The sequence below is a fragment of the Coturnix japonica genome, chromosome 16, assembly GCF_054131305.1.
Source record: "Coturnix japonica strain WE chromosome 16, WE-NBRP24, whole genome shotgun sequence".
Lineage (NCBI taxonomy): Eukaryota > Metazoa > Chordata > Aves > Galliformes > Phasianidae > Coturnix > Coturnix japonica.
The window spans coordinates 3,583,921-3,599,438 of NC_140678.1; the positions used below are offsets into that span (position 1 = coordinate 3,583,921).

At 49.3% G+C, this 15,518-nt stretch overlaps 1 protein-coding gene across 8 annotated transcripts; it reads right to left on the bottom strand.

Annotated features, from left to right (window-relative positions):
* Positions 1–141: 141 nt before the first annotated feature.
* Positions 142–7,995, bottom strand: TPM4 (tropomyosin 4). Of its 8 annotated transcripts, none has more exons than XM_085517910.1 (10): positions 7,677–7,995; positions 5,410–5,535; positions 5,286–5,325; positions 2,948–3,081; positions 2,524–2,641; positions 2,159–2,229; positions 1,856–1,931; positions 1,399–1,461; positions 1,252–1,321; positions 142–372 (listed from the first exon to the last, which is right to left on the bottom strand). In XM_085517910.1, exons 2-10 carry the CDS (start codon positions 5,451–5,453, stop codon positions 290–292), a joined length of 699 nt encoding a protein of 232 aa, XP_085374036.1. In that variant the 5' UTR covers positions 5,454–5,535; positions 7,677–7,995; the 3' UTR covers positions 142–289. The 8 variants fall into 8 exon arrangements, with proteins under 8 accessions (XP_085374036.1, XP_015741889.2, XP_015741890.2 ...); XM_085517911.1 differs by lacking the exon at positions 142–372 and adding an exon at positions 581–795; XM_015886403.3 differs by lacking the exon at positions 5,286–5,325.
* Positions 7,996–15,518: the final 7,523 nt, after the last annotated feature.

The following is a 15,518-nucleotide window of genomic DNA, read 5'->3' on the forward strand; positions in this document are numbered from 1 at the left end:
TCGGCCGCGAGCGGAAGGCGCCCGTCTCCGCGCGAGTAGAAGCCGGAGGGAGGGGACGGGGCGCGCGGGCAGCGTCACGTGGCCTGTCGGCTCGTGACGTCACCGAGAGGCGGCGCGGCGCAAGGAGCGGAGCGGCGGGAATGGCGGAACACGTGTAACACGTTTAATGCGCGACGCCACGTCCGGGATGAGCGGAACCGGGACGAGCGGAACCGGGACGAGCGGCGGCAGAGCGCAGCGGTGACGCGATGTGGGCGGGTTTCGTCTTCCGGCCGCGGCGTTCCCCGGGTCATATACAGTTCAGTTCGTTTAGTGTCTGGTCCAGCGTCTGGTGCAGCCCCAGGTTCTCCTCCTTCGCTTGAGCGAGTTTGTCTGGAGGAAGGGAGCAAAAAAAAGGCGTAAAGCGGACAGTGCTGCGCTGCTGTGCCGTACAAACACCGCCCGATGCGCCGGAAACAACAGCGCTGTCGGGTTTGCGGTTGCTCCGGTTTTTCGGAGCTGCCCGGCGCCCCCCGCTGAGCACCGAGTGGTACTTACAGCGTCAGTACTGATAAGGAAACAAAGCCCCAAAGCGGACAGGTAAAGGCATCTGATCTTTATTGAGCGCAGTTCTTACAGAGCAGGCTGAAGGATGGATCGCTTTTAGCACAGAAGGAATTACAGGCAAGAAGAGCATAAGAGATACAGCAAACGGAGCACCGAGAGGTGCAGACTACAGGGAGGTCATGTCATTGAGCGCGTGGTCCAGCTCCTCGCTGATTGCTTTGTACTTCAGCTTCTGAGCGTACAGCTCATCTACCAGGCAGAGGCGCAGAGAACAGCGCAGGGGGAGAGGCGGACAGCAGAGGGCACGAGGACAGGCAGAAGGCAGCAACCAGAGCAGTTGGAGGGTGATACAAAAGAAAACAGAGCTATGATGGAGCAGCAGTGCGGAAGCAGAAATACAGAAATATGGGCAGCTGCCACGTCAGACATTTCATCTACAGATCTCAGTTATCTCTCAGCCATCGGGCTAAAGAGCATCACGACTTTGTTACTGATTGAAATGGGTCTTACAATTCTAAGCTTGTGAGCTGGCCCAACAAAAGTTCATTGTTCACAAGGATTTGATAGAGAACCCCTTCCAGAGCAATTCTTCCCTGGCCATGAGGCAGCACCAGCCCTGCACGGCCCGGCCGGACAGCCGGCACCTGGCTGTCCTTCCCCAGCAGAATACAAAACCCATTTGAAAAGGAATGTGTAATTTCGTACCTTCCAGATCATCAATGGACTTTTCCAGTTTGGCAACCGTTCTCTCAGCAAACTCAGCACGAGTTTCAGCCTAGGAATATTAAATAGAATAACTGAGTGCTGTTAAAAAACACCGCCAAAAAGCAGCGTGGGGAGGGACGGACTCACTTCTTTGAGCTTGTCAGAAAGAATCTTGATTTCTTCTTCATACTTATCTTCCTTTTCCGAGTACTGTGGAAACAAAACACACTGCTGAAGGGCACTTGTGACAGCAATGGATGTTTATGGAAACAGGATTTATTTACAACTGCTTTCCTTTCTACAACAGCTGCCCACACTTTGTTCTCTCTTCCCTGAGACACCTCAGACTGATTTGGGTACCATCACTCCGATGGTGATGTCCAAATAACTTTGTGCATCAACTTAGACTTTATTTTCTCATGCAGCACAAAACAGCTGAATGTGCAAAGAGAAACTGCTTAGCACTATCAATGGGCTCTTGGAACAGGAAGGCAGGACACCCCTCTTAATTTCTTTTTATTTCTGCAGTATTTCTGTGCACTTCAATTACGGGTTTTGACTTTGTGCCCATCCCGTACTGAAATCTGTTACTGAAAGAACCAACCTTTTCAGACTGAGCTTCCAAAGACTTCAGATTGTTTGTGACATTCTTCAACTCCTCTTCGAGGTCACTACATTTCCTATAGGGAAAAAAAATAAAATAAAATAGTAGAAGTCACCACTGCTGGGGCTTAATTTTGCTTTCAAGAAGTCTAAAAAGATATCGTAAAAAGTTTGAAGGCGTGAATTTGGGTGCATGGGGCACAAAGCCACTGCCAGGCACAGCACGTGCTTCCCTATGAGTGGATTTTCCCCATGCAATGTTTTAAGGCCCACCCGAGTCCCCCAGCTGTGTGAAGCTACTTACACTTCGGACACCTCTGCTCGCTCTTCAGCTCTTTCCAGCTCTCCCTCCAGAATCACCAACTTGCGGGCAACCTGAGAAGAGAGCACAGCAGTCACCGGGCGCCGACCTGCAGCCCTGCCCTGAGCTTTCCCTCTGAGCGATGGGCCGCAGTGGAACGTTGGTGCACAGATGTTACACCCTTCATAGAATTAAATACCTACAATGCTGCCAAAGTCACAATTAAAATGACACCTTTTTGGGAACGTTCTAAAGTCGTACCATCACAGCGTGAAAAACATGCAGGAAATGATTACAGTGTGGAACAACACCGTTGCTCTTGGCTCTCCCATAGCTTGTATCAGCTCCCTCTTTTACGCATTCCTCACCTCCTCGTATTTGCGGTCAGCCTCCTCAGCGATGTGCTTGGCCTCCTTCAGCTGCATTTCCTGAATTTCCATTTTTTCTTCATCTTTCATCGCTCTGTTCTCAATAACTTTCATTCCTCTGCAGAAACCAAAGCAATTATGCTAACCATAGAAACATTTGAGCAATTTTGTATCAAAAGCCCCAAAGTGGAATTCAATATTTGTAACCAAAAAAGGCCCCATTACAACCACCCTCACATTCTTCAAAGCTGACAGAATTACTCAAAGTAGTTTTAAAAGAAAAAAAAGGGCATCTCAGATTCCGTCTCTGTAACGCACATTAACACACGTAGTTGCCGCAATATTCTGCGTACATTTGATTTTATTCTTTACACAAAATGAGACATGAAGAGTGAATGGAAGAGGAGCCCAAAGGGCAGGTTACCTCTCACTCTCATCCGCTGCTTTTTCAGCCTCCTCCAGTTTCTGCAGTGCTGTGGCCAACCGCTCCTGGGCCCGGTCCAGCTCCTCTTCCACCAGCTGGATGCGCCTGTTGAGCGCCGCCACCTCGCCTTCCGCCTGCAGACACAGCAGTGCAGCTGAGCCCCACAGCTCCCCCCACTGCAGCACAGCGGCTCTGAAACCCTTTTCCTCTCTCCCTGCTTTTTGTTTGTTTAAAGCAATGGCATCTCAGGAATGTCAAGGTACACAGCAGTGCTTCCCCCTTCTTTTTTTTGGTGGTACTCCTCATTCCTGGCACATAACAAAGGACTGAGCGCTGATTAAAGCCAACACTTCTACCTGTAGAATTCAAACTTAAACATAATGGCTTGTTCCAAAACTTTTGTGTTTTGCTGTAAACTCTTGGTTCCATCACAGACTGTGATGACACCAACCCTGCACAATGAGCAGCACATGCAGCCCTTTTGCTCAGCAGGGTGATGCGAGGTGCTCTGCTTTGTAACAGAAACTGGGCAAAACTAAATAGGTTCTGAAAAGCAATTCTTTCCTTTTCCATCACTTCCTGTGCTACTTCAGGAACTGTGCAGCAAACTGTTCTGAACGAGGCATGCATTATTCAGAATGCCAAGCAGCACTAAACTGCTCGTTCCAAAATCACTACGTAACGAATGGGGAGATGTTTGCCCATGCACAGTGCAAACAAATGAGTGTTCATAAATACATCGTGGGTACGAAGATACAGCTCCTTTAATCGCTTCTCTTCTGAAAAGCCGTACTTTAATATGGCCAGGACTGCTCAGCTAATTACTGTGTGTGTCTCCCTAACCCTGAGCACGTCCTAAGAGCGCCGTCCTTCTCGGAAAGCTGCTGGGGGCTGCGGGTCCCACGACAGCACTCGCCGTTAAGGCTGTGCTGACTCCCGTGGTGCAGCAGCTCCCTGCGGTCACCAACCGCTCCTCAGCCCGAGGAAGCGGCTCCCCCTCGGACAGACGTAGGGAGGAGCTCAGCGGCCGACCCGGCTGGAAGCTGACGGCCGACTCCGGTCCCGAGCCGCCCGGCCTCTGCTCGGCTCCGTGTTGAACTTACTGGCTTTAACACAAGGCATCGCAGCACTCTGGCATCTGGTCTGCAGCGCTGCCACTTCCTCGCTCCGGCCGGGCCGCTCTCACTGACCGCGATCCCGGCCCCGCGGGAGCCGCCCGGCCCCACCTCTGCCGCAGCCCGCGCTCCTTATACGGTAAAACTAACTCGCTGACATGCGATAAAACAGCAGGAAGATGCCGGGCAGGCCGATCGCACACAGACCTAAACGAAACCAGCTGTCCGGCCCCGGGAGAGCGGCAGGCTGCTGGAGAGCTCCCATTTCTCTGGGAAAACCGGGAGGGAAAAGTTATTTTCCAGCAGTTCGGACATTTCCCAGCTGTGGCTGAGCCAGCGGCGCGGCGCCAGGGCGGGACCTCCCCGCCCGTTGTCATGCAGCGCTTTATCCCGGCGAGCAGCCGCCCCGCCCGCAGCCCCAGCCCGGCGCGGTGCCCGCGGTGCAGAGCGGAGCGCGGGGAGGTGCGGGGCGGACCGGGCGCAGCCAGAGAGAGAGCAGGAGACAGGAAGGAAGGAGCGGGGCAGCCCGCAGAGAGCGACCGAGAGAGGCGAGCGGGCGGCCGGCGGTCTCACTTTCTCCCGCAGGTCCCGTTCCAGGTCCAGCTCCCGCTGCAGGACCTGGGCGCGATCCTCTGCCTCGTCCGCCTGCTGCTGCAGGCATTGGATCTTCCTCTTCACCGCTTCCAGGGAGCTCGGCGCGGCCATGGGCGCGGCGGGCAGGGCGCGCGGTGCTGCACGTGGCGGCGCGCGGCCCCGCGCCTTTCAATGGGCCGATGACGTCACGCGGCGGGAGGTGGGGTGGTGACGTCAGCGGAGGAGCGGCGCGCGGGAGCCCCGGCCGCCCGAGGACAGGAACGGCCCCGCAGCGAGCCCCGGTACCGGAGCGGCCGGTCCGAGCCACGTGTGGGCCCGGGATGGAGCGGGACGAACCGAACCGGGCCCGGCAGCTCCGGGCCGGGGGGAGCGGAGCGGTGCGGTGCGGTGCGGTGCGGTGCGATGTAGCACTGCGCCGAGCGGAGCCGTGCGCCAAGCGGGGCCCCGGGACATCGGCGCGGTGTGCGCTATAGAGCACGGCTCGTGTCTGCTCCAGGGCTCCGTCCCTCCCCGCCCAGCAGCGCCCAGCAGCGCCCAGCAGCGCCCAGCAGCGCCCAGCAGCGCGGGGTGCGGAGCGGGCAGCACAGCGGGCAGCACCGACACACCGACATACTGACATACTGACATACCTGACACTTCGCACCGCTTCCCCATCCCCTGCCCGAAGCACTGCAACAAACAACGCTCAGTGATTCACACCGGCCCCGCACCGCGCACACACGGCAGGGGGCACAGCCCGCTGTGGGTACATACATCCGTGGCCTTCTTTTCAGCCTGCTCCAGCTTTTCCTGGGCATCTTTCAGAGCCTCGGAGTATTTATCCAGCTCATCCTCAGTTCCTTTCAGCTTCTTCTGCAGGGCCACCAGCTCGTCCTCCACCTTTCAAGAGAAAACAAGAAAGGACTTTGGACATGGCGCCACTGGGATGTGGCTGGAAAACTTCTCCCTGTTCATTTTCATACAGTGGAGTCACAGTGGACCCGTGGCCTGCAGTGTCAGAGCCTGGCAGCGGATCCCAGGGCAGATGATTAAAACCAGACTGTCCGTACAGCAGCATCCGCTGTCACTGAGCACAGGATGTGGCTCAATACAGAACTTGGCATCGTCCGCTTTACACTTCATTTCTGTTTTGGACTCCACAACATCCTGCAGTTCTGCAGCGTATTTTACAACGTTTTAACGTTCTGTCCCTGAAATCAGTGTGACAGAATTACTCACGACCCGTTAGGAAACTGATTGCGGTTCAGCTCTCAGAGGAGCGGCCCTTCCTGCTGCTCCTCACAGACACCAAGTGCTGCTGTGCCCACTGCTGTGCACAGGGTCAGACGGCCCCAAACAGCCCCGACCTCCACCATCCCGGCTCCAACCCGGCCAACGAGGTGCCCTCCATCCCACACCATATAAATCCATACTGTGCACCACACAGAACTATTTATAACTTGCGGGCAGAACGGTTAATGACAAATGCCTCACACTCCCGAGGAATTTGCATTATCAGGAGCTGCTGCTGATAAGGCTGTGCCTGCAGCCCATCTGCTCCCGCTGCCATTTGCAATACAAAGCAGTTCAGTCTGTAGAGAAAACTGATTTAACCATTTGACTCCGCTTTCACCTAAATTTAGACCGTCCAAACAGCTCACTCGAAACAGTTTGCTTCAGTATGTTCTTCATTCTAGCACTGAGGACAGCTTTACCAGCATTCCTGGCTGAGAGCTGTTCTTCAACACTGTGATATTGCTGTACTTTCATTTAGAGGAACCACAGTGTGAACTGAACACGCTCTCCTGGATGCTTCAGTAGGGGACAGCAAGCAGGAGGAAGCAATGCTTCCTTTGTGTATGACATTAAAATCTCTACCAGGGTGTGTGTGTCTGTGTTAAAAACAATAAGAGGTGGAAAACTGGGGACAATCCAGAGAAGATCAAAGCCTTATTTTCTCTTTTTGGCTTTTTATTGCTGATTACCCTCGTAATTAACAGTTCCCAAAGCCGTGCTGTTCAGTCTGTAGGAAGTCACTGTTGCTCACTACAAGCAAAGCAGGGCTGAGCATTCCATCACCACTATGGGCTCTGCAGACCCTTCTGCTGGGGCTGTTACACCAGGAGCCTGGAGCAGCTCTGAGTGCGACCAAGAGGCGCTTCCTGAGAGCTGGGGAGGGGCAGGAAAGAGGCGGCAGTTGAGCCTTTAGGAAACGATTTCTCTCGCGGGGCTTTAGCTACATGGATGGCCAATGAAAAGTTGAATCTATCACCCAAAGATTGGACTGAATTGGCCAAATAACAATGCACATGGCAGTCTGGAAGAGGCAGCAGAAAGAAACACATTTAGCGAATATAAAAAGGCATGAGCATTTCTTTTTATAAGCTCTGTAATAAATTGGAACATGGTGAAAGAACATTCAAAGATCATTCTGAAAGTATTACAGCTAAGAATTGAGGTAGGTACCCAGAGTGAAGAACAACAAAAAGTAAGAGGATACGCAAATGCTATCAGTATAATTCAATTAAAAGTAGGGCCTTCAAATTAAGGTATTTCTGATCATTGCTGACAAACCACCAGCACAGCACAACTACTGGTGAGTGGCAGCAGGCACCTCCAAGGGCACCGCAGGACCACAGACAAGGCAGCAGAGCTTCATTAATTCACTTCTAGGAGAGGCTCAATTAACATCAGGCAGCATTAACTCTGTTCCTACAGGTGTTCAATCTACAGCTTTGATTTTAAGTTTTTAACGTCTTTTCACAAGCAAAAGAAAATGAAAGCAATTATGTATGATTTAAGAAAACTCAGACAAAATAGGCTTAAAGATCAGTAGCTAGTGCTACTCTTGCAAAGATGGAAGGTTATTCATACCCAGCAGTGGCTGTACGAGTCTAACATCATAAAAAGGCAAAAGATTCCAAACAGATCAACGGGAAACTCAAGTTCAGATTTTTCCTCCCAAATCAGAGTGCAGCACAGCACTTCACTGCACTCATCTCCACAGCACGTGCACAATCTGTGATTTCATTTCTACTTGCCTGCTTGCATTTGTCCTCAGCTGCCTTCTTATCCGTCTCAGCCTGCTCTGCTCTATCAATCGCATTCTCCTTGTCCAGCTTCAACATCTGCATCTTTTTCTTGATGGCTTCCATTTTCGCTAAAGGACAGGCTGCCTTTGTCACGCAACCAAAATTGTTCTGAAGAGAAAAGCTTTATGTTTTGGGGGCAGAGAAAGAAGCCGTGCCCAGCCGAGTCACAGGGAAACTGAGCTGAAGTGGCTGTAGGGAGCTTTAAACCTGGAGACCCCTGGACAAAACCCAGATCTGTGGGCCTCTATCTTTCACACGCAGCCGTTGTAAGGAATGAGCTGGAACAGACTCACTAGAGGAATCCTCGCCACTCCATCATCTCCTTATTTGGGTCCTGTTTTCTTAAAGAGAACACTGTTTCCATTTTTAAGCTTCTGACAAAGCAGAAGTGTTGACACATGAGCATATGCTTGAAAGAAAGCTTATTAGCAGGGCTGTTTGCAGAGCAATTGAGCAGCCCTATGGATGTGGGGCACGGCCTGGCTTCTTTGGGCACAACTGCGAGGGTGAAAAAGGAAGGATCTCTTTGGATTGCTGCAAAATAAATCCACACGTTACAAAACAAAACGAACAAAGCACGGAAGGGCCTTCAGGAGATACCTCCGGGGGTGGGACAACCAAAGGCCTTTATTAATCTAAGCTTGACATTGAACAGATGTGAGGCAAATGCTTCACAGCACCCACAGAGAGAAGCCAGAACCTCACAGGCACCACCAGGTGAGGTGCCCTCAGCTCTCTCAATTCTAAATAAAAGTATCGCTTTCACTGCTACAAAACACAAACTCTCCGCCCCGCCGATCCCCGCCGCCGCCTCACGAGGGCGGCTTCGCCCCCGACCCAAGATGGCGGCCGGGGAGCGCGGCGGGGGCGGTGTTCTGACGGCTCCAAGATGGCGGCTGGGGCTGGCGGGACTACAGCTCCCACAGCGCTGTGCGCTGCTCTCCATCCCGCACAGCGGCGCGGCCCTGGGGCGGTGCTGCCCGTCGCCCGGTGTGCTGAGCTCACCGAAGGCCGCGCCGATGTCTCTCTCCGAGCTGGAAGAGCCCGACTCCCTCAGCATTTCCTCAGTAGAAAGGTGCTGTCATGGAAGGCACCACCCGGGCTCAGCCAGCAGGGCATGCTACTCTGTAGTATGACTCAAAGCCATTTTAGAAAGAAACATCCAGGAACAAATCGTCCTGTGCAGTCCATCAGCCAGGTTCATTCCCTTCTTTCCCTTCCTGCTTCACAAACTGGAGAGAAACACCTGAAAAATCCCCTCTGGTCCCTCAGCCTCTGGCTGTCCTTAACTTGTGGTGAGCAACCAAGAAAGGAAAAAGCCCTCCAAACCATGTATTTATTGAGCGTGTTGGAGCGTGTTCAGTAGGTTGAGATCCCTTGTTTATCCCTATTCTTTCAGCAGGATTGTTTGGGCCTAGCAAGGCTTGGCAAGATCATGTGTAAATAGGAGAGGGTACCAGAAGGAAATGAAGCTGGATGGCTGGGCAGTGTGCTCATTTCTTTGGCAGCACAGTGCATGGGAAGCTTGTCACAGCAGGCATTGTAACACACAGGGATGTTCCTTTTGGTCCTGTGGACTGATGTCAGTTTTTTCAGTACTCTCGATCCCTACTCTGATTTTTTTTTTCCCCCCAGAATTTAGTTGGAATTAACACCATGACCCATTTGCCCACATGGAAGGCGCAGACACTTTATATCCTCAGTCTCTCCCCGAGCTCCTGCTCCATTTGAAACTCCTGGCCATTGAATGTCACCTTCCACTCCTGCACATCGAATATGTCCCAACTCCTCTTCATATGCATGTGTGTCAAGACTAGAAATGTGTCAAAGTAAGGAAGCAGCTGACAATCCTTTCAAGTTTCTTTTGTTTTCTTAATGTAATTATCTCCTAATAGTCGATTCTCTCTTGTAAATTTTCTGTTCTAGGAACTATATAATATGGTGCGTCATTAGCATCTCACTGTAATGAAGGTGGCACTGGAATGAACATCAAATTTGTCTCTTCCTGCCATCTCCGTTTATATGTTCCGTTAGAAATGACAAAATCCATACAATCTCACATCTCACTGAATTTTCTTTGCAGGGTTTCCCTGCAGGGCTGTCTCTCAGCATGAAGGATAAGGCAGGGTAGTATCAACCTGTAATATTGCATTTCTGATACTTCCTCGTTACATATCCATTACTCAGCACTGATGCAGACAAGATGCTGGGCTAGGTGTGACCAAAAGGACAGATCTATCTTTCCTGAGCCTATATCCACAAATATACCTCTTATCTAATCCTGGTTATCTATATTTTTCACAAGGTCCTGAACACCTGAGATGCTGAGTGAAGTGTTTTGAATAGGATGGCAGGATTCACTCAGCACCCAAAGTGTGCACCTGCTTGCAAAGCCTGTCCACGTGCAGTAGTTTGTGATATACCAGAGGAAAGAAATCCCACCCAATATTTATTTTCCTGGCAAACAGACTGGAGTGGATGCCAGAGGAGGAAGAATCAACAGCCTCGATCCCAAGGCTTTGGTACCCTTCCCTTACCTGGGCTTTTGCCTTCACCAGGGACCACCATTCTGTTGCAGAGAAGGATTTGTCTTTGGATCAAAGGATAATAATCACTGTAGACCATGCCAACCTCGGTTACTGCTATTATGGCCAGTTTCTGGTCAGTACTGAAAGCTTTAAGCTCGTCCTTGCCATTAGATGGCAATGTAGATCCACAAATCTTCCTTCCTTGAGCCCCTGGAAAACCATCTTGCTGCTGGTGGGTAGAACCTCAAATCCTGTTTCCGCCTACTTCACCATTTAAGACTGAAGCGTCCTGGATTTGTTTTGCCTACAAACAAATGGAGCTGTCTGCCTGGGAGGCCGGCTCCTCTAGAGTCCCCAGTGGCATGAGTGCTTGCTTTCCGCACTGAGGGCCCCCCTTTGTGCACAGAGGTTTGTTTTTTCACTCTTCCAGCAGTTAATTCATCTCTTGTTTTGCTATTTCCACAAGACATTTTGCTATCTTGCTTGTTTCTCAGCTTACTGCCAAACCTGGCAGGCGAATGAGTCATGGGCTGCCGCAGGCCAAACCCCGGAGCATACAGACTGCTTCCTAGGGTCATGAATCTCCCATCTGGGACGTTATAAAGAACTGCAGCAAGAAATAACTACACTGCAAAATGCTTTTCCCCATATCCATTTTTCAGCTTTCCATTGTTTGCAGTTGACTGGTTCATTTAACATGGGCCTTACCGCTTTTTATTCTTTTTCCTTCACATTTCCCTTTTCCACCAGAAAATGTCACCAGCTCACATCCAACTTACAAGCAGAAAAATCTCAGTTCCAAACCCAAGCAAGTTTCCTCCTTCAAAGCTGAAGATACACAGCTTTTTTGGACGCCTATTTTAACGCCCATCCCAGAGTCCAGCAGCCCCCACCACAGCAATATTGATGCAGGGCAAAAGCAAGGGAAGTCGTGGGGCCTTTTGGAGTCAAATACACGCACCACAGCAGGATCTGTCTGGCTTGGTAACTTCAGTAATATTAGTGGTAGAAATCCTTGTTTGTACCAAGGAGGATGCAAGCAGGATCAACCCCCCTTTTTGTGACATTTAAAAAAAAATCTGTTATGTTGCTGAAGCAGATGGATCACTCCTGCCTGTTGTCTGGAGCAGGGCAGGATGAAAAGGCATTTTACCCTTGCCAGCCAAGAATGGGAGATGGTGGATGGGAATCCAATGGAACAGAGACGATGTCCAGCCTTCAAGCACAGGCAGACAACAGGGCAGGGTGAATGCAAAGACTGTCATCTTGCCCCCATCACTCACATCTCCCAATCTGTGTTACTGTAAGCGCCTTCTAGTTTTTCTGTGTTTTAAATGGCCTAAACAATGAGGAATTTGCCCTTATTCTGAGGAGAGAATTGCTCTTCCTTCACAGAAAGGCCCTCTTTATTCCTGGTGCACAAGATGTTAATGGTGTTTCTAAGCACTCTAGCAGATGTGAGCAGCATGCTGGAGATAAGTTATATCAGAAGAAGTGTTATCACTTGAGCTTACATGTTTTGTGCTTTTCCATTGCACTCTAAAATGCTGTTGCATTTAATTAGCCATTTTTCAAAGCATTTATTATTCATTTATTAGCTCTTTGTTCATTTGCTGTAGATGTATCTTGACATCTAAAGCTAGCCCAGTCATTTTATAACCAAGTGCTGGGTGATATAGAAAAGGCCTTACTCATCCTTCTTATCTGCAAAGCACTTGGCACATGGTGGTACAGCTCTAGCTGGGACCTCTGGGTATTCCAGGAATATAAATACCAGCACCTTAAGCTGCCCCATTGCCTAGGATATCAGGAGCACTGGATAAATTGAGTGGCAGGTTGCATTTTGGACTGGAGATTTCTAGCTGTAGGTTATCGCTGTCAAACCTTGGGATTCACTGCCAGCGGAATGAACCCTTCCCAGCCCTGTGCTCCCGAGCAGCCAGTGTGGCTTCTTTGCTCACACCACTGCACCTCCCTCTGCACTGCTGAGTAATGGAGCAGGAGAGCAATCATAGCATAGAGAGCTCTCCCACAGGATTGTGGATATAGGGAAATTTAACACAAAACTCTCCTTCGGTACCTAGTGACACACAGCTGTGGGCACAACGTGGTAAACCTGGCCAGTCATCTCTAATACCTCATTCCTTGTTTTCTGTCTTTCTAACCACAAACTCACCCTAAGCAAACAGAAAAAAGGAAGAAGACTAAAATTTTCAGCTTTACCGTGAGTGCTGGGTTCAGATGGTGTCAGGAATCAGCAAAGCATCTCCCTTACCTGAAAGGGCAGAGCTGACAGACTGCTTTCCTCAAAGACTTATAGGCAGGGGAATCAGGGCTGTATTTTTCCCAGATGCTGCAATTTCCATATGACTGCTACCAAGAAATGGAGAAACCTTTCTATCCTCCTTGAGAAACATCCCACTTTTTTGTCTTTCTCTGCAAGCACAGCAGGTAGCAAAACACAGCCATTGCCAAAAAAAAAAAAAAAAAAGGCTAAGAAATATGTGTCTCTATTCTGGTAATATGAGAAGATATTATAAGGCCTAAGATTACTTCAACCAACAAAAGACATGCTAATGAAGCACCTAATTTAAGCAGGTGTTTCTCTTTTGCTGTAGTCAATGGAGTATAGAGGAGGAGAGAGCAGAGGAGGAGACTTTATTTTATTAAATGCTGTTGCTTTAGTCCTTAAAAAAAAATCATAGCCCACCTAGGTTTTAAATAGCTTTTGAGGCTTTCCTAATGAATGTTTCTCAAGTGTTTGCACATTTTCTGTTTGCCCTCACTATGAGGAAATGCTTAAGTCAATAGGATTTTATTTGATTTGTAAATAATGCCAGGGCGACACATTATTGCAGATTCTCAGAACTCTGACTCCATGTCTTGTCCTCCAGATATGACATGCCAGAGATATCGCCCAATTAGGGCAGGGCAGAGGATGAGGCTTAAAATAACTTTGAGAAAAGACCATCTCGAACTTCATCCTGCACTTCTGTTTAGCCCACAGACCGTCAGGAGCTTGTGAAGTAATTGCTTTGGACAGATAATAAAACATCCTCCAGCAAAACTAAGGTACTTAATATACTGCCCAAGTCAATTTCCCTTATTTCTTCTGTCCTCTTGCTTTTAATAATGGTTTAATGAAAAATTCAAAATTAATTGGAACTGGCATTAGCCATTCACGTGTTCCAGTGAGGGTTTCACTCCTTCAATATTTCATAAGCTGACTTCACTGCTACGCCTTGCTTTCTCCCGGCTTTCACAGGCTAAAACATCACCTCTTTTTTAGAGGGGAATGATCCCTAAACAGGGTGGGGGCACGTGAGAAAGTTTGCAATTGCACCATAGGCAAAGAAATAATACAACTAATTGCTGCTGTGTTTTCCTTTCTTGTGACCATCCCCACCTTCTATGTAATTATACACATCTGAGCCTTATCTGGAAAGAGCTGTCCTAAAAATAAACAGGAGCCGTCTGAAAGGTGTCTGAGGGAGGTATCTGGCAGCTGTCAGGCTGTCATGTATGCGAGAAGGATGGAGCTGATGGACTCGCTGACACCAGACGGGCTCTGCCGAAATAAGAATGCCTTATGCTTCCCTTGGCACTCACTGGGCAAATTCTGTTGGCTGGAGCCATTAGACCTCAGCGTGTCTGGGGTGTGATCCAGGTCCAACTGCCGTCAATGAGAGTCTGCCCTTGGACAGCAATGGGAATTGGATCAGACCTTGTCTTTACCCCTGAGACTCTGGCATTACAACAGGGATAACTTTTGGCTCCTCGAGTGAATGTCACCCCAATGGAGAAGGATGCAACACACTCCAGATTTGCAGGCTTCTGTAGTTCTCTGAAAATGCAGCTTTTCACTGAGATTCCTGACATGGGAACAAGAGCCCAACTTTAGACTTTTTCTTTTTTTTAACAGCTTTGTACTGCTCTGTGCCTCAGATTCTCCTCTCTAATAATGGTGGTGGTGCCCTGTTGTCAAGAGAATTATTGATATATCTGTAGATCCATTCTGTTTATAAACGCTGCCGTGCAGGAGGGCATGACTGTGCTAAAAGCTGTTCCTATTTCCCACAAGGTGCTTAAAGGACACGTGTTAACACCATGCAGCAATGACACTATGAGCATGAAGGCATGACATGACTCATCTCAAGCCTTCGCAGCAACTCAGTGGCAGAGTGAGGACCCAAGAATTCCGGTCCCCACCAAAACAATCATACCTTTACAATGACTGAATCTGGAAAGGAGCACTTGCTAGCAGAAGCTTCATTTCCTATCAGGTGCACAGGGAAACATCCATTGCCTGTAGAATAGCTGAATACATTTGCTGCTGTTATTGGTGAAGATATAATGTTCTGGGAAGGGAAAGGAGAAAGGAGGTGAGAAAACTGGGCAGAAGTCTTGTTTCTCTGTGGGAGAGGGGACACAACTCTCGTTCTCAATGGGAGCTGATTGCTGCCATACTTGAAAATCTGTCTATTTGTTTCATTATCTAATAGGCAAGAAAATGCCCTTTTTAGTGAAGAGCAGTGCCTTAGGACAACTATCTTGCAGTACTTTGGTCTGGAAATACCAGTCTGTGTTGAGAAGAATGGACAAGGGAATTAATTCCTGTAATATGGGCTGCAGGAAATTACCTACAAGATAAGAGTGACTTGATCTTTCTGAGAAAAAGGAAAAAAAAAAAAAAGAAAAAAAAAAAGAAAGCCTTCCTTATCTTGATGATGTTTGCTCTGAAGTATCATCTTGTGACTGCCAGAGTCTGCCTTGCGGGATCGTTCAATTACAGCCAGCTCCTGCGGCGGGCATCGCTTCCTTCCTCTGGACGTATCACTGCATCTACTGAAGCAGTGCTTGCTCCCCAAGCCTCTGCTATCGCCTTTCTGCACGGTGAGCCTGCAGCCCCGTGATGCTATCTCTGCTCACGTGTTGGGGCAGGATACGACCAATACTTCAATTAGGCAGAGATCTGCGAGGGACAGGAAACCAAGCCGATGAACCACCAAGGAGCATGTGTGAGTCAGTACCAGACCTGTGATGGTATGAGGAGCAATGAATGAATCCTATCCCTTTTGGAGGGTCCCAACCCATTCTCCTACAATTCAGACGTCCTAGGGCAAAGCAGCACTGCAGTTCACACCAGCAGGGCTCCAAATGTCCTTCCGTATGCTGTGGTTCTCCCCCATGAGGAAGTTTTCACTATGCAGAGTATTTTTCTCTATTAAAATGATTATGTTAAATAGCTGAGAGGTTCCTCAAT

Excerpts from the sequence above, each read along its gene's own strand:
- TPM4 (XM_015886403.3), bottom strand. The coding sequence starts at position 7,790 with ATGGAAGCCATCAAGAAAAAGATGCAGATGTTGAAGCTGGACAAGGAG. Across the intron at positions 5,536-7,676 it reads CTGAGGACAAATGCAAGCAG|GTGGAGGACGAGCTGGTGGC; the intron begins GCAAGTAGAAAT and ends TTCTCTTGAAAG. Across the intron at positions 2,642-2,947 it reads GCAGCGGATGAGAGTGAGAG|AGGAATGAAAGTTATTGAGA; the intron begins GTAACCTGCCCT and ends TGGTTTCTGCAG.